Raw genomic sequence first — 19,671 nt, forward strand, 5'->3', positions numbered from 1 at the left:
ATGGTTCTTCAAATAACCTCGACTGTTCATTTGTTTTGTTTTAAAATATATTTTTTATTTTAGTTCACTTACCCCTGACAAGGTATTTGTGAAAAACCCTCAGAGTATCAAAAAATAAAAAAAAATTGTAATGTTGAAAACTATGTAACATGTGGTAAATGTGATCCGTAGGGACATGGCTTCTGGAACAGAGCAGCAGCAATAATGAATGTCTGTGAGGTTGACCCAAACTCGGCACCTGGGTTATCTCTCAGTACTTGCGAATGGGGGTGGGGAACATCAGTGCCTGCCTCTTCCTCCCCACCCCTGCCCTGGGTAAAGAAAAGGAAGGACACTTGCTTCAAAATTACTGGAATTTTATTTGCCTCAGGCTTATGACTTGCAACCAAAGACATTGTGCAAAGAAAGCAAAGATTAAGTACACTTTGAGGAAAGGTAACAAACCATAAATGGTAGCACAAAAGAATCCGATGAAAAAAGCCATTCATTATACTATAATCGCAATATTTAACAGCATTTTAAATCCAAATTTTTATAATTGGGACAAAAAAGAGGGGAGGGGGGGAAAGTAAAGTTTACAGTAGACATAAATTTCATGTATACAGTTCAAAAAGCATTTTTATTTCCCAAGAGATCATGGAGCATAAACTGAAGCAACAAATGGTATAGGATGGGCGAGAGACTAGCTACTGTACATTTAGAAGCTTTTAAACAAAACTGCATATTTAGCACAATGTAAAACAGATACGGAACTAATAAAATGTGGAAAATTGCCTGATGAAAAATAAAATCACCAGTTGCTTTTAATGGCTCCTGGTTAGCAATGCTACAAAAGACTTTTTTAAAAAAATGTTCTTGATGCCAATGGAGAGCATCTAATCAAATATCGAACCCAGGAATTGTCAAACCATTAGTTAGCTAAATCCAACCCATAGAAATATACTATACTATCCACCCATGTTTTTCCCATCAAAAGGGTTTTGTTTTGTTTTTCCTTTGAGGCCTTTTTGGTCACAGTATGTTACATTTTTTTTTACACCATGAAATATGTTTGTCTGGTACTAACCCTAAAGTTAATTTATAGATGATATGAATACAGAAGCACCCCCAATGCCTATCTGATCAAATGAATTCACTGGGTGTAAACCGAGAGAAGAAATTTTGTCTTTACGAATATTCAACTGTGTGGATCACTCGTCGTCACTTCCACTTGCTTCTGACTGGTCCTAAATGGAAGAGGTACAGAGATAAAGTTAGAATATTCTCAAAATAAAAAATGAGTAAAGGAATGGCAACAAAAAAACCAAGATGGGGCTTCCGGTTTGCACGCACGGCGCTTTTGGACGTGCAGAGAGCGCTCCCTCTCTGCTGTCTGATCTTTCTTCATTGGAGGACCCTGAAAAGGGTCAAAAGTCACCCTGGAGGGCAAGGAGGCCCTCCTGTGATTGTGGAAGGGCGGCAGCCCTCTGCTTGAATCTGGAGCAGCTCCTTTTGGCCCGAAGAAGAAGAGACCAGCCATCAACATGGCCGATCATTAAGCCGTTCCCTGCCAAAAGCAAAAGCACCATCTAGCACAACAAAGCAATCTGGAGGACTTGGGTGAGACCTTTCCTTTCTTATCCCCCTAACTGCCTGCCTGTGGGACTTTTCTGAAAATTTTCTCCCCCGCTTTTTTGAAAAAACAGCTTTTGTATACTTGGGGGAATAACATTTTAAGCCTTAAAACGAAGAAAGAAAAAAAAACACCATCTGATTAAGCAAAAAAACTAAGCAATCTCATTCCTACCTATTAAAAAGTTCATATTTTTGTGGGGATCTACTACCCTATTTTCTGTTTAAGATGTGAACTAAGGAAAAAGAATGGACTAATTATATAAAAGCTTTATATTAATTTGAAAAAAAAGCATTTTACAACTTATTCTATATGCTACTGATGACATCCTGTGGCCAAACCTGGAATTGCAAGTAAACCTTTTGCTTATTCTGACAGCTGACTGAATAACAGAGTTGTCCTTGATATTATCTTCAAAGACAACTGTGGAAACACCTAGCACTGAAAACAACTTTTAGGAGCATTGGAGGTAGAAAATTACTGACTTCTATTAAAATAGCCTCCATGGAAAACTTAGCTGTAAACACTAACAAAATGGATGACTATATCCCACCACTTAACTACAAATTGATATTGGACACAATCTTGGCTATAACTGAGCAAATTAAAGCCAAATTGCATGATAAACCTGACAACTCAAAGCCACCAGACCAAACTTTGACCTTAAATAATGAACTGACAACCCAAAAACAAATAGAACTGGAAATTAACACTGAAATAGGAGACTTCAAAGAGCAACAAACACAGCCTACAGAGAACTTTGAAGTCCAAACTCCAACTTTAACTACAAAACTTATAGTTCAAAAAACAACAACACCTGAAGAAAGCAACATTAAGAGCGAAGATATCAAAGGCCTTAAAATACAGTATGTTGAGGATTCAGCTAATCAAACGATAACATTAGCTACTACTTTCTACCTAACCCAGATGGAAGTGGAACAAGAATTACATCAAACATCAAAAACTGAGCTATTAAAGCAATATTTCAATGATTATAAAGGGGACACCAGCTTGGCAAAACTGTCATTTGGATGGTCTCCGTGGATTCAAATAAGAGGTGGAGGAAGAAAGGGAGATACATTTGAGAATTTAAAGACACTAAGATGGAAGCCTGATTGGCACAAAAGGAAGGTTAGATTTAAAGATTTAGACTTGTCTTTTTTGGGATTTGTAAGGACAGAACTTAAAAAAATATTTTTCGATGGACTAAGAGGAATCTTAAAAAAATATAAACTGATTTCATATTTAGATTTAGATTTTTAAAGGAAAACAAAATTAAGCTTTTAAAATAAAACTTTGAATTATACTATAGAAGTTAGAATCTTATAAGATAGTATTTTAATAAGTGTTGAATGGTTAAGACAAAAAATCTTTTCTAACAATTGGTGATTTGTTAAGATGAAAACTAGAAGTTACTGTTATAAGAATGATTTGTAATGAACAATGTAAGTTTTGTAGACAAGAGAATTATTCTTTACTGAAATAGGGAATTGTAGGTTACCCAAAAAGTAAGCTTTCTTCTGTATATTATAGGCCACTTTAGAGTATTTTATTGCAATTAGGTAAAACTTAAAAACAGGATTTTGATATGTATTAGTCTAATTACATTGAAAACTTTCTTAATTGATTAGGTCATATCTAGATATGTACTAACTTGATCACTTATGTGAAAACTAAGGGAATCAGAGAGGGAATCTTTATTGATGCAACCTGAACTATTTACAAACGACTTGTTATTTGTTACTTTTCACTACTCAACCACCATATTGCTTCACAAATACATGTATATGTAAATATTGAAAAACAAGTAAAACTTGAATAATAATAATAATAATAATAAAACAAGATGGAAATCTAGAACTAACTGGGCATGCAGGTTCTGCTGAACTAAATGTATTTTAACTCCTTCAGAAGAATTTCATTAGGTCCTTAAAAGTGCCTCAAGCCAGTTTTGGGAGCAGCTGAAGGCTATATGTACATGCCACCAAGCCTGTGGTTAAACCACACACAAACGTACGCTCAGGCTTTCAAACAGGAATGTGAAGAAGATTATACCTGGCACTGTCATGACTTACAAAGTTACTGGATTTCTTCTCTCAAGAAAGTTCACTGTGAGGGTAATGGATGTAGCTGATCTGTAAGAAGGAATCTTATTTCTGTTAGTGATTGGAGGATTCAAGAAGCACTGTAACTGCAGGATTCAGAGCAGGGGCTGCCACTCCACCTCCACCTTTCAAACAGCCTGTCTCGCAACACAGGAGTGGGCTGAACATAAAATGGGACCTCTAGTGGAGCACCGAATATTCATGGCTCCCATTCATTAACAGCAACAAAACCGTTTGATTTCCTTTCCCCTTAGAAAGCGGGATGCCAACACAGAATCAATGTTTTCAGTTCTAGAATTGAACATAAATCTCTGGCTTGAGCTTGTATTTAACGGTAACCTGATTTCTTAATTCTAAAATATGACATACTGTATATATGTTGGTGTACCTTAGAATAAATTAATTAGATTTAGAAGATGCTTGACTCCAATTCTGTGCGACATACACTAGTAATCTAGTAAAGTATAGTTAAAATATAACCTCCCACTCACGTCTATTTCTTACATCAGTGAATTCTTAATACTTAGCTTTTGCACTGACTGAGATTAGAGAGCTACTTTATGTAAACTCAAGGCTTGGTCATACTCCATGGGATTTTTGAAAAATGCATTGAGATATAATCCCCAGAGTGATTTGCTATGGGCTTGAGAACTACAATCTATTTTGATGTTCAGTGATGTTCATATCACTTTTGATATTTTGTCTGAATATGCCGTAAATAAATGCATGGAAAGCAGACTGCAAACTTCACCGCTGATTTCTTTTAAAAAATTTCAGTCTCCTCCGTAATATTAACATGCAAAGTTTAGTAAGTGTAAAAACTGTGATAGCAGTGAATAGTAAAGAAAAAGAAACGGAAAAGGAAAAGAAAAGAAATCAGTGGTCCAATAAGGCCATACTTACATTTTCATCTTGATCCTCATCAGTATCATCATCGCTGACAACCGGTTTGGCTTTGACCCGAACCTGGCGTTTTTTGCCTTTCCCTTTATCTCGGTTTTTATCCTCTTTTTTGTTTAGCTTAATTTTCACTTTCACAGATTTTGCTGAGAAAGCAGAAAAACTGTTGAGAACCTGAATGCCAAAATCGATACCCTACAAGCAAACATGTATGTCCCACTCTGACCTATAGATTTACAACAACCACAGCTAAGCCATAAAAATGTATTACTTAGCCTGAAGTAATCTGAATGGTTAAGAACCCTTATTTTATTGTTATCTTACTGGCCCAAGTGGAACGTTCTCTAGTTACGTCTTGAATGGCGAAGGCGGTCAGTTTGCCAAAAAAAAAAAAAAAAAAGTCAGACTGTATTTGTTCCGGCTTTTGAATGAAAGACTTACATTCGGATTCTGACTCGTCTTCCTCATCTTCTTCTTCCTCGTTGCTGTCTTCCTCACTTTCATCTTCTTTCGCAAGCTTCTGCCGTGCACTTTTGAAGACTGACTGAAGAACAATGGAATCCTCATAGATCTGGAGCATGAAAGCAAATGTGTGTCAGAAATGCAAGCTGCGCTTCATCAAATATCCACAGCATGGAAGGTTATTTTCTATTCAAACCCACCGAGAGCATGGCCTCTTCTCTGCCTGAACAAGATATCGTTCTTGTTACATGCATTTTATAGGAAATAGCAGTGTTAATTTTTTATGCACTAAATTAAGTGAGCTTCCATATTATATTGCTTTTCACATTTCCAAACCTATTTTTCCAAACCTAAATTATTCAATCGTGCAGTACTAATGCTATTAAAAGCCTTCCATGAAAAGCTCTAATTAAGATTTAGATTATAGTCTAACTGTATACTCAAGATAAAATAAGTGCACTGCTTGGGGGCTAATTATGGCAGAAAACTAAAATGGCGCATATTTGCTGGTAACAGAATCTTTATGATATAAACTGTAAGTATCTGAAGTGCTCAGCCACATTTACTGTAAGAGGTTATAAAGGACTGCAGTATCCTAACTCAAGTTCTGCTCTTTGTCTTATCCATCAAGAGCCTGAATCACTGTTAAGATTTGTCTCTCTCTAATGATTTCAACCTAGTTAATGCTAACTGGTGGCTGGGGAATTCTGGGAATTAAAGTCCACAGATCTTAAAGTTGCCAATATTGGACACCCCCGATCTAGGCCATGACACAAGGGGGAAAATGATTTAATGCACAGAATCAGTGGGGCTAGAGGAAACAAGCACTCAGTCTTACAATCAGTTCCTGATCTTTCAAATTTTGCAAAGGAATTTTTTTTATTTTACTTTATCAGCTCATATCACTAAGTGACTTGAAGATCATCTTTAAAAAAAACCCCAAAAACTCCTAAGTTTTGATACAGGTAAGTGCATTATATTAATTTTTTTTATAACTGCATTTACAAAAAAAAAGCTTTGAAACTTAATCTTTCTTCTGAAATGAACTGGTACTATTGCAAGTCATGATTAATGAGATCACAATAACTCAAAGCCATTTTATAGCTATGAAGACATCTAACTTCCATTTCAGATGATAACAGCTAATAGGTGTAAACTAGATGGTTCAGTAGCCAAGAAATTAAAAGACGCTTGCTCCTTGGGAGGAAAGCCATGGCAAATCTAGACAGCACACTAAAAAGCAGACATCACCCTGTCAACAAAAGTACGTATAGTCAAGGCTATGGTCTTCCCAGTTGCAATGTATGGCTGTGAAAGCTGGACCATAAAAAAGGCTGAGCGCCAAAGAATTGAAACCTTTGAACTATGGTGCTGGAGAAGACTCCTGCGAGTTCCTTGGACTGCAAGGTGATCAAACCGGTCAGTCCTAGAGGAGATCAACCCTGACTGCTCTTTAGAAGGCCAGATCCTGAAGCTAAAACTCAAATACTTTGGCCACCTAATGAGAAGGAAGGACTCACTGGAGAAGAGCCTAATGCTGGGAAAGATTGAGGGCAATAGAAGGGGACGACAGAGAATGAGGTGGCTGGATGGAATCACTGAAGCAGTAGGCGTGAGCTTAAATGGACTCCAGAAGATGGTAGAGGACAGGAAGGCCTGGAGGAACATTGTCCATAGGGTTGCGATGGGTCGGACACGACTTCGCAACTAACAACAACAGATGGTTTATTGCTTTTAAAACTAGTTTGGGGTTCTTGATACTTTCTAGGCTTCCTTGTGTAATAAAACGTGCAAGGTATAGTGCTAAGACTATAGAGTATTCATTGGGAGTGATATAGTGTCCCCCCACTGTCAATGGCACTGGACAAAAGTCTTTGATGACTGTAAGATTTATAAGATTTCTCTTTGGAATTCAGCGTTATTCCCAAAGAAAAGCAATGTTCAGAGCTGGCTATTCTAAATATCCCTCTGGTATGCATGTTGGGTAGTTGCATATAAAACAGTGCTCCAGGGATTATCAAACTGGTAACTTCAAGGGATAATTTGCTGTTTTCTGAAAATAAATCTTCCAAAAGTGTTCATTGTGTCCTGGTGTTGAGAACTCTTGTAACTCTCCAGTAATCCAAGTTAAATTACATCCTTAAATTTAAAAAACCAAAAAAAAAAAAACACACCAAACTTTCCACTATAATTCAAATAATTAAAAGGAACAAATCATTCCCTTCCACACTGTTTTTTCAACTAAACAGAAGCAAGGTATGAGGTGGTTGATTTGGGGGAAACTGGGGGCTTTTATCAACATCCTGTTCTAATTATGCCAGAGGATAAATGCAAAATGAAAACAGCATGCATGTATATGCAGTTCTCAGCCCTGCCAGCCTTAAATTCCCCCTTAACCTTCTCTATCCTCTAGGCTTGTGTCCTCTTCCTGGCATCGTGTGCTCAACAGAAAGCAACTGATCATCTGCAATGCAACTTCACAAGGATTCTGAGGCCTTCTAAAACCTTGTGAGAAGGCCCTGACCTTCATTCTACAAATTGTATGTGCCATTCTTGTGATGTTTCGGGAAAGACTTGTGGAAAGTTCCAAGGCCTTAGAAGCCTTATTTGGAGAACTGCAAAAACAGCCTTGGGAAGATTTGTGGTGGGCAACAGCTGCCTCGCCTAGGACCAGGTCTTGCCTTGTCAGCAGTGGGAGAAAGATGGCAAAGGTTAACTGACTGTATGACTGTAGCCTATAAAATACAGGGTGGCAGAGGCTTTGTGTTAGGACAACTGATTGTGACAGGGGCCATGGCAGCCGGCTGAGTCTGCTGAAGGCCCCTGCTGCCACTGAGGAATGCCACTGTGCAGTGGCCAAAAGGACAGAGATGGGGAGAGTCGAAGTATCCCTGCAGCTATAAGTGCAGATGAGTTGCCCAGCCTTCAATTTTGATTGGACACTACAATGGTTGTAACTTTAGGGACTGGGCATAAATACCATTCATTCAGCACACTGTAACTTTGAACAGCTGCTGAATGAAATGGCCGTTAAGTGAAGACTACCTCTAAGTTGAACAGAAAAAAAAGATTTAAAATGATTTTATATAAAATTATTATACACAATATAGACCTAAGATAAAATTTTCATTGACAGTATTTCCTAATCCCGTGCCCACTAAGAAGCAGAGCACGACACCCGGCACCTTCAAGTGTGCTGATTTCAGTTCCCACTAAGTATTGGGAGTTGAAATTCCAAATGGAAAGACCCAGATTGGGGCAGGGAGCCACACTGTAACACAGCATTCAATGCAAACACATACATCAATGGTCTTAGAATGAGAAATCATTTGAATCAGACCTGTGATCCTTCTAAGTTAAAGGTCTGGGCATTGTGACACAACAACATCACATCCTTCTCCAAGTCACTGAGACTCCGATATTTATGATTACGAATTCTTTCCTAGAAAGAATAGATTTTTAAAAAGAAAGGGCAGAGAAAAATATTGAAAGGGGGAAATCACATATAAAATTAATTAACAACATAACTCAGAATAAAACAATTAAATTGTTCTAAACAATTTAAGCATTGGATTCTGTCAATTAATTAAACAGCACAAACCTAGCAGCCCATATTCAGAAAAATCCAAAACTCTTCATATATTTGATGAAGAACAGAAAACAATACTGAATGAAAAGAAGAATTAAAAATGATACTTCAAGAAGCTATGTGTCTAATCCAGGTAAAAATTTATAGGTGCCAGAAAAATAAAAATACTAGAGGCTTTAGTGGTGCATATCCCATTGATGTATCTAAAACTGCTATGGACTGCAAGGAATTTAATAACCTTATAGTGAACAATATTTATGTTGTTATTCTTTACATAAACATCACAATAAGAGAAAGTACAACATTCAAATTCATTAAAACTGGATGTAGTTATGATGAAATCCATGGGTTAAATGTAACATTTATTCCATCAGCAAGACCTGTATCTGAGTTTTGTTGATTATTTTCCTCCCTCTCACGCACTTGAACTATACAAGTACTACCTCCCTTCTGATTCTAAAAGGTCTCTCCGATTACAGAGTAAATTTTGGGGGCTTCTTAGGAATGGGGGATAAACCAATGAAGATAACACCACTTTCTTTTGTCAGTGGAATTTTTCTGATTGAGTAGAAGCCTCAGAAGGAGGAAGGGACCATCTGCTTCCCGGGAAGTCTTGTGCTGGATACCATGTTTGAGATAGCTGAAATATTCTCCTTGTTTTATGCTCCATCATGCATCTCAATAAAGTTTTTTAAATAAAAAAAACTTTAGATTTTTTTTATTAACAACCTGGCCATTTTTAAAAATCAAACTTCTAGAGTTTGTGCAGATGCTGTGAGGCACAAATGTCCAGACCCATGCAAGTAGAGTTCAAGCTATCTACTTTATTGTTCTCTACCTATATATAGTACAGGACTTTCCCCAGACTGGCAGCTTTCACCTGGGAAAGACCAGATAAGGCTTTAAGGCATTCGGTGGTGGCATGTCAGACCTCTTGTATCAATCAATCAATCTTTACTATGGTCAAAGGTCAGCAAATAAAACATTAAAACAATAATAATAATAATAGTAAAAATAAATAAATAAATAAATAAATAAATAAATAAATAAATAAATAAATAAATAAATGACAAACAAAATAACAAATTGCAATTGGTGGTGGATTAACAGTGGGCAGTTAAAATTCGCCTAATTTCACGTACAGCATAGCAGAATTTGGCCACATTCTGAGAAACTACTTCATACTGATCTGATTCCTTGTTGGAGCCCTGCTCCCATCTGTGATGGCTGGTCTCCAATAGATGCCTTCAACAACTTGTTAGGCTATGTTTTAAATAACTTATTCACAATTTAATATTACATGCAAAGATTGATAGCAAGCAATACTTTTTAGGCTCACTGTATGCAAATATTTACAGAATAATTTTAATTAATGTCAGAAACACATTCAAATGCAATCAAAATTATACTGACCTTAATTTTTTTGAAGTCCACTGGTTTTCTAATTAACTCATAATATTCTGGATATTCTTTTCGAGAAGGCAGCTGAATGAAGACTTCACTTAACTGCCGTCCTGAACTGTAGAAAGGAAGGAAACAAAACATTATTACAGACGAGAAGTAACGCATCGATTCTGTTCTCCATGGGCATTCTTAGACCGTGTCCTAATAGGGATGAGAGCCAAGGCAAATACTGGGAATTTAAACTACTAGGGCCCCATTCAAAAATAATTTTCCCTGGGAAATTGCCAGATTTGGCATTTAGTATGCAAAATATCTTTTAAAAAACATTTCTAATGCTGTTATCGTTAAAAAAAGATCCTGCTGTTTGGCATTTCAGAAGCATGGTAGCTTTTCTGTCACAATATTCATAACTTACCTCATGGATTTGTATCTCAGCAGAAACAAATAATCATTTTTAATATCTGAAGTCACATCCAAACTATCCAGAAGCTGAGGTTTTAATGAATTCCAATGCAAGTGCAGCACAGCTGTACATCTTTATTATTTTGGCAACAGGATGTAACTGCAGACTACAGTGCCAGTCTGGGATATTTTATCTGCAATTCCTTTGCTTATTTACATAACATGCTTTGCCAATAAGCCAGATCTGTGCATGAAACAATCGTAGTCTAACTATTCCTAATGAGGTGAATTTGGGACAGTCTTAATTCATTCGAGTTTTGAACTTCAATAAAAAAATACCATGGGAAAACTACTACAACAGCCAAGACTGATGCAGAGGAGATAGAATCAGCTGGGGGTTTATAGAGAGAGAAAGGCACTTTCTATTATGGTGTTACTTTGTGAGCTCTTCATGCTTGCTAAAAAGGGAATTCTAGTAACCAGTTTGCTTTAAAAGACAAGGGAAAAAAGGATGGTTCTTGTATTTTAATGTTCAAGAAATGTATTATCAATGTAATTCTTTTGCAAGGAGAAACCTGCATTTGCCATAGGCTAGCTTTGTTTAATAATATTTTCAAAAGCACTGAATAAAGGTATTTTCCCAAAGATACATTAGTGCCTTGCTTACTGTGTGTTCTTACACCAGCATCAGAATATTGAATTATGTCCCTAGTGGGGGGGGGAGAAACCCATCCATTGATTTCTATGCTTGACAAAAAGCATTTTGTATCTGTCTTTGTGTGTAAATGTATATAAAGGTTGAAAAATATAAATATATTAGGCATTCTTCTAAGAAGAAAAATGTAATGGCTGCAATCAAGGCTATGCTATGCAAATGATGATTAATATATAGACTAATCCTATTTTAATATGTACATTTCTGTTTCAAATAACATCTTTTAGACACACACATGCGTACATGAAAGAGGGAGAGAGATCTACCAAACATAAAAATCATGTTCACTATTTCTTTCGGTTGCTTAGCAACTACCAGATTATATGGTGAAGAGCAATAGGACCCGCATAAATTAATGGATTGTACAGAAATATGAGTGGCATTTCAGTGTTATTGCAGTGGATCCCACTATGTTTCCATACAAATAAGCAAACAAATAAAGACTGTAACTTATATATTTATGTGTATACACTATACAAGTGTCTTGCCACAAGGCAACTCTCTTATTTCAAAAGTACCCTATGGGATAAACAGGAATAAATTTGAAGTTAAAATGTAGATGTACTCAAAAGGCCCTATATTTTTTTAATTGAAAAATACGGCAGCATTCCATTATTAATAATTCAGTATCAGTATTAGTATCAGGCTCAGTGGGTTAGGACGCTGAGCTTGTCGATCAGAAGATCGGCAGTTTGGCGGGTCGAATCCCGAGTGCCGCGTAGCAGAGTGAGCGCCTGTTACTCGTCCCAGCTTCTGCCAACCTAGCAGTTCTAAAGCACGTAAAAATGCAAGTAGAAAAATAGGGACCACTATGGTGGGAAGGTAACAGCGTTCCGTGCGCCTTTGGCGCCTAGTCATGCCGGCCACATGACCACGGAGACGTCCTCGGACAAGCACTGGCTCTTCGGCTTTGAAACGGAGATGAGCACCGGCCCCTAGAGTCGGAAACGACTAGCACGCATGTGCGGGGGAACCTTTACCTTTATCAATTCAACATTTAAAAGAAACGTATACAAATAAACACGAAGTATTTATAGTTTTGCAGAGATTAGTTCCATAGCACTATCTCGATACAGGTAGCCCCCAACTTACAACAGTTCATTTAGTGACCGTTAGAAGTTAGAATGGCACTGAAAAAGGTAACCTATGTCATTTTTCATACTTATGACTGTTGCACAATCCCCATAGTCACGTGATCAAATTTCAGATGCTTGGCAACGGGTTCATATTTATGATGGCTGCAGTGTCCCAGGATATGTGATCCCCTTTTGCGACCGTCTGCCAAGCAAAGTCAATGGGGGAAACAGATTGACCTAACAGCCATTTTACTAATCGAACAACTGCAGTGATTCACTTAACAACAGTGACAAGAAAGGTCGTAAAATGGGGAAAAAAGTCAACAAATGTCTCACTTAGCAACAGAACCTTTGGGCTCAACTGTGGTTGTAAATCAAGGATTACAGGTACCTCATCAAAGACCAATTTTCAGTTTATACTACAGTGATATTGAATGATATGCTCAATATTATTAATAATGATCAATGCATCAATAACTTTCTAGGTTTGTACAGAACTGGCAATGAGCAAGTGTAAAAACAAAATTCTGAAGCAAAGTATGAATCTAAAGATGCACATTTATTATCTCCTAAGTTCAACAAAGGGACGGCTTTAACAAGTGGCATATCCCCCTGAGATTTGAGGATTCTCGAAACTGGGTCTTTCTCCATTTTCTTAATACATGCCAAGATGTGGAATAACTGTCCACAAAGGTATCCTCAGTCTGGAATTAAGTGAATTCCTAAGCAAACCCATCAAAATCAATCAACATATGTCAACAATTAGGGAGAGTAACTGTCAGCATGGGATACCTAAACACAGAGAATAGACAGAATATTTAAATACAAAACAAACACGAACACTTAGGAACCACCTGATTCTGCAATCTCTAGAAAAAGTAGAGAGAGAAAAAAAATGGAAATATTTTTTACTGTTATGAACAAACCCATATGGATCTAAGCTATTAAGATAGAAAAAATATTTTACTAAGTAACAACTTACTGCATGATCTGTCCTTATTAATGTAATTATGGTATTGCAAAGTTATTTTCCTCATGAGACAGTTCAAGCGTATATGAGTAATCATAAAAAAATCCTACTTTTAGAACTATATATATTTGATCATTTTTGTTTCACAATCTTCTAACCACAATTTGAAAGGCAAAGGCATACAGAGGCCTGAATTTTACAGTCGATGGATACAGAACAGGGATCTTTTGTATCTTATTCCTAGGAAATGCATGCTTAACAAAGCATTAAATGCAGCGAAGTGTGAGATGCAATCAGGCACCATTAATTCCAATGGACATCCCATAATAAAAAGGAATGCTTTGATGTATGAAATGTGACCTACTCACTGTGCTAAGAGTGGAATGAGAAAAAAGAAATGGGGAAAGGTCGATCCCTATCTTGGTGACTTGGCTTTAGCCTGGAATTTAGTTTATAAAGACAGTATTTTTGTTCAAAACGTTGTGACGTGTCCTCTTTAAAGCACTTGTGAATAGTCACCCACTCACCACAGCCAATTTGCCACAGTCAACTCACCACAGCCATCTCACCATGTAACAACAGGGCCATTCAACAATTCAATTTATTTATTTAAAATAATTTTAAAAATATTTTAATTTTTGTCATTCACATTTCATTTTGTCCCTTCTTTGGCATCCTTTCTTTAATGGTTCTATTTGACAATTTCTTCGATATTAGTGTAACTTGTCCTGCAGTGAGTTGTCCTGTGACGAGTTGGCTATGGCGAGTTGTCTTGTGGCGAGCTGGCTGTGGCAAATTGGCTGCAGCAAGTTGGTTGCTGCAAGATGGCTGTGGCGAGTTATCTTAGACCCTATGCACCATGTCTGAGCAACTGCTTGAAAGTGACAGTTTATGGGACTTGCAAGGCTGAATATTTTTTTTTCTGTGATATCTCAACCTTTATGGGCTGTTAGGCTTTTAAATGGGACATAATCTTATGCAGAATTGACTTGGGAGGCCGGTGTGTGGTGTAGTGGGTTCACATGGTGTGGTGGGATGGAGGGTTTGTTATCACTGTGTGTTGGGGGGAGAGAGCACAGGGGGAGGCTCAGCTAATCTCAATGTACACATGTTGTACTTTGACAATAAAGGTTTATTATTATTATTATTATTATTATTATTATTATTATTATTATTATTATTATTATTATTATTATTATTTTACTGGGCACAATGACAACAACTAAGTCATCCCCTTACTGCTTAAGTTAAGTTACTGCTTAACTCATGTACTTGAATACTTTCTAGATTTGAACTGAATTATTGGCTGGCAGGTAGGCAATTTTACAAAGTTTCTAAACCACAATGAGATTATTTCCCTTTGAGAATTTGGGCTGTGTGCACACATGCCTCTGCAAAGGAAGATTAAGAAGAAAAAGTGTTATGTGGCTGTATTCAGCGGTGGGATTCAAATATGTGAACAACCGGTTCTCTGTGTGGATGCCGCTTCAGGAAGTCCATTCTGGGCCTGGGCAACAAAAAATTAGTTACCAGTGCTGCCAAAGTGGTGTGGATTGGCTGAATCCCACCACTGGCTGTATTGCCTGAAAAACTCTCTTTCCCCATGTCTATGGAGATTCTCAGTCACCAAGGTCATGGTTGTTTCAAAAGGCAGCTGGACTTTGTTTTTCCTTGAAGATGTTTCGCTTCTCATCCAAGAAGTTAGTAAGAACAGAAGAAGCTTCTTGGATGAGAAGTGAAACATCTTCAAGGAAAAACAAAGTCCAGCTGCCTTTTGAAAAAGCACCTTTGGGTCTCTTCCTCCCCCCTCCCCCCGTTTAATATGGTTTTATATCATTCACTATATCTCTTCATACCACTTCTAGCGAACCACCCTTGTTTGCACCACATCAGTAAAGTGATTCATTCATTTCCTACTTTAGCTTATCACCTCTTTCTCTTCAAGGATCTCATAAAAGTTCATCCACCCACCTCTTTCTCAGACTTCTCCTTCCTCTTGACCTGTTCACTCTTTGTGTATTTGATTTGCAATGTCATTCACTCACTTCAATAAACTTCTTTTGTACTGTTGTTCAGTTTTATACTTGATCCACATTCATTCAGCCCTCATCTGTTCTTTATCCTATTTCTTCTCCCTTTACCACATAGGCTTCTGGAGTACTCCACTGCAACTGTATTCATATTTGTATTTCTCACAACACACACAACTCTCACTTCTAGAAACACTCTCACATAACGTGCAGATGAGCAGAATCAGGCTGATATGCCTGGTTGTGTTCTCTTCTTATAAAGTCATTCCTTACTAGAGATTACACATATAATATATTTCTATTAGTGTTTATATTTCTTAACATCTCTTCATTAATTCTCTGTTCTTTAATGAAAATTCTGCAAAGGGACACACATTCATCAACTTGCTCTTTGTTACCATTTATGTATAACTTATAATTGTTCACTTTATTTTTCCTATCAAACAGTACTGTATTATCTTGGTCTTTCATACAAGATATATGATTCTTATTGCATCATACAATCTAATTTAACATTTGCACATTATTTGGGTTCTCAGACAATAATACAACATCATCGGTATATAATGTATATGTATTTCTCCATTACCAACCAACATACTTTTAAGACAGCTGTTCCTTATAAATTTATACATACAGTCATGCTCGAAATTGTTGGCACCCCAGAAATTTTTCCAGAAAATCAAGTATTTCTCACAGAAAAGTATTGCAGGAACACATGTTTTGCTATACACAGGTTTATTCCCTTTGTGTGTATTGGAACACAACAAAAAAGGGAGGAAAAAAAGCAAATTGGACATAATGTCAAACAAAACTCCAAAAATGGGCCGGACAAAATTATTGGCACCCTTTCAAAATTGTGGGTAAACAAAATTGTTTCAAGCATGTGATGCTCCTTTAAACTCACCTGGGGCAAGTAACAGGTGTGGGCAATATAAAAATCACACCTGAAAGCAGATAAAAAGGTGAGAAGTTCACTTAGTCTTTGCATTGTGTGTCTGTGTGTGCCACACTAAGCGTGGAAAACAGAAAGAGGAGAAGAGAACTGTCTGAGGACTTGAGAACCAAAATTGTGGACAAATATCAACAATCTCAAGGTTACAAGTCCATCTCCAGAGATCTAGATTTGCCTTTGTCCACAGTGTGCAACATTATCAAGAGGTTTGCAACCCATGGCACTGTAGCGAATCTCCCTGGTCGTGGACAGAAGAGAAAAATTGATGAAAGGTTGCAATGCAGGATAGTCTGGATGGTGGATAAGCAGCCCCAAACAAGTTCCAAAGGAATGCAAGCTGTCCTGCAGGCTCAGGGAGCATCAGTGTCGGCGCAAACTATCCGTCGACATTTAAATGAAATGAAACGCTATGGCAGGAGACCCAGGAGGACCCCACTGCTGACACAGAGACATAAAAAAGCAAGATTACAGTTTGCTAAAATGTACTTGAGTAAGCCAAAATCCTTCTGGGAAAACGTCTTATGGACAGATGAGACCAAGATAGAGCTTTTTGGTAAAGCACATCATTCTACTGTTTACCGAAAATGAAATGAGGCCTACAAAGAAAAGAACACAGTACCTACAGTGAAATGTGGTGGAGGTTCAATGATGTTTTGGGGTTGTTTTGCTGCCTCTGGCACTGGGTGCCTTGAATGTGTGCAAGGCATCATGAAATCTGAGGATTACCAAAGGATTTTGGGTTGCACTGTAGAGCCCAGTGTCAGAAAGCTGGGTTTGCGTCCAAGATCTTGGGTCTTCCAGCAGGACAATGACCCCAAACATACGTCAAAAAGCACCCAGAAATGGATGGCAAGAAAGCGCTGGAGAGTTCTGAAGTGGCCAGCAATGAGTCCAGATCTGAATCCCATTGAACACCTGTGGAGAGATCTTAAAATTGCTGTTGGGAAAAGGCGCCCTTCCAATAAGAGAGACCTGGAGCAGTTTGCAAAGGAAGAGTGGTCCAAAATTACAGGTGAGAGGTGTAAGAAGCTTATTGATGGTTATAGGAAGCGACTGATTTCAGTTATTTTTTCCAAAGGGTGTGCAACCAAATATTAAGTTAAGGGTGCCAATAATTTTGTCCGGCCCATTTTTGGAGTTTTGTTTGACATTATGTCCAATTTGCTTTTTTTCCTCCCTTTTTTTGTTGTGTTCCAATACATACAAAGGGAATAAACCTGTGTATAGCAAAACATGTGTTCCTGCAATACTTTTCTGTGAGAAATACTTGATTTTCTGGAAAAATATCTGGGGTGCCAACAATTTCGAGCATGACTGTAAATACATTTAACAACCTTGTCTTACTAACTGCTCCCATTTGCTAGGCATTTCATCTATTTTTTAAGCATACTTTATTGCAACCATAGATTACTTATACATCCAGCAAGATTTTAAACAACAGTATTTTCCTAGGGCATTTAACAAACTAACCTCCCCATAGTCTTTCCATTTACTCTTCTTGATTTTCCCTCTGTATGGAGGAGCAAGCATTATTTCATTCATCAGGCATAAGAGAAATCTTCGTGCACACATTAACACGTTGTAAGTCATTCCATGACTTAATGTTTCTTCTGTTACACTAGCTATACCTGCAGCCTTGCCATTTTTGACAATCTCACATTTATAATTGCCTTTTTATAATTTTTTCTTGAACACTAGTATTTAAAGCATTGGCTTCATTTCTAGTCTTGAAATCACTATTGTTCTTATTATAAACCTCTACAACACTCTACCCAGCTTTCCCTCAGTTGTGTTTCATCACATTTATTTTTAATTCCATTCACTCTTCTGAAAACTCCTTCTTTAACCCTCTTCACCCACTTCCCAAACAACAGTTTATCTCCATCTCATGGCAAGTTCTTTTTTTTTGGGGGGGGGGGTTTCTCTTAACTGTTCCTTGCTCTTTTCAACCATATTCTTACATCCTCCTTTTCACAGCAGTCCCTCTTTTTTGTGTACTTTCCCCCCTCATCTACAGCCTATTTTCATTCCTCTTCAGTATAAAACATGTATTTCATATTTTCCATTAGTATAATTCCATAAGATTACTCTGTGGCTTTCGTAATAGAATTTTTTTTCCACTTTGTGACAAGCAGATTTCACACCCTATTTTCTTAGCTCCTTTTCTTTTGTGCTTTTTCTCCGACATTCACTCTTGACAGACTAAAAACTGATGTATCTCACATACAACATATTCCAACAAAATGAATATCCACGCAACTTTATCAAAAAGTCCCTGAGCACTCAACCCAACACAGCACAACCAACACAAACCCTAAAAAGAATTACACTGCCATACATCAAGAACTGTTGTGATTCAGGGTCAGCCTGTGGGTTCGGCAGTCGGGTCGGATGACTCAGATGAGGGGGAGGAGGGGGGTGTTGAAGAACTTGCTGATGATGGCTTTGAGGCTCCGCAGAGCCCCCAGCCAGGCCCCTCCTACCTGGTGGAGACCCAGCTGTGTGAGCCTAACAGTGTGGATGAAGATGACCCACAGCTGGCCCTGTTTAAGGATGCCCGACGCAGGAGGCAGTCAAGTAGGAGCAAGCAGAGAAAGGCTGTGTGGCTTCTCGGAAGGAGGCAAAGAGAGGCCACGCCCTGAACTCTTTATAAAGGGAATGTTTGGGGAGGGCTGGTTTGCTGAAAGCAACCGCTCCGTTAGTGTTTCAAAGCTCCTGTATCTTGGTATGTGTTTTGTTTGTTTTTGTAATAAATTTGGCAGACGTATTCCAGCCTCTTGCCGTTTATAAAGGGGTTGCCTTTTCCGCAAGGCCGGTAGCAGGCTGGTACAGAACAAGAACATATCAGAAACTACCAAGACTACTACTACAGCCACATGGAAGCAGCATTGCACATAAGCCAACTAAAGCCCTTCAAAACATCCTAGCAGACCAAAAGACCCAACAACCCCAGAAGAAAAAAACCAGGAGTCATCTGCAACACAGAGTGTAAAGGCTGCAACAACCGCTATGTAGGACAAACAGGCAGAAAACTGGCAGAATGCATCCACAAACGCCAACGAGCAGTCAAAAGACACGATGGAAATTCCTACATTTCACAACATATATGCAGATTTAACCATCGTTTCAGTTGGGAAAATGTGACCATCCTAGACCAGCCGAGTCCCAAAACACTAATTTCTAGAAGCGTGGCACAAATCAGCCATCAATAGACATATAGACTTTAATAACATCTATAGACTCTGCAAAACCAAGATCATGGCATCCGGCCCTCTCAATTTCTGGCAAATAGATGGGGAAGAAATGGAGGTAGTGACAGATTTTATTTTCTTGGGCTCCAAGATCACTGCAGATGGGGACTGCAGCCAAGAAATTAAAAGACACTTGCTCCTGGGGAGGAAAGCCATGGCAAATCTAGACAGCACACTAAAAAGCAGAGACATCACCCTGT

General features: G+C 37.9%; 1 protein-coding gene across 5 annotated transcripts in view; it reads right to left on the reverse strand.

The window, feature by feature from the left end:
• Positions 1–321: 321 nt before the first annotated feature.
• SMARCA2 (SWI/SNF related BAF chromatin remodeling complex subunit ATPase 2) overlaps positions 322–19,671 on the reverse strand; it is a 131,688-nt gene continuing 112,338 nt past the window's right edge. For 3 of the 5 annotated variants that reach the window (XM_083352521.1, XM_083352522.1, XM_083352523.1), the window contains 5 exons: positions 10,082–10,187; positions 8,420–8,521; positions 5,059–5,188; positions 4,621–4,763; positions 322–1,226 (listed from right to left, as the gene is read on the reverse strand). In XM_083352521.1, the coding sequence (XP_083208647.1) occupies positions 1,191–1,226; positions 4,621–4,763; positions 5,059–5,188; positions 8,420–8,521; positions 10,082–10,187 (517 nt within the window). In that variant the 3' untranslated portion in view covers positions 322–1,190. The remainder of the gene's footprint in view (positions 1,227–4,620; positions 4,764–5,058; positions 5,189–8,419; positions 8,522–10,081; positions 10,188–19,671) is intronic. The other 2 variants (XM_083352525.1, XM_083352526.1) reach the window with 2 other exon arrangements.

Source organism: Vipera ursinii (genome assembly GCF_947247035.1).
Source record: "Vipera ursinii genome assembly, chromosome: 2".
NCBI lineage: Eukaryota > Metazoa > Chordata > Lepidosauria > Squamata > Viperidae > Vipera > Vipera ursinii.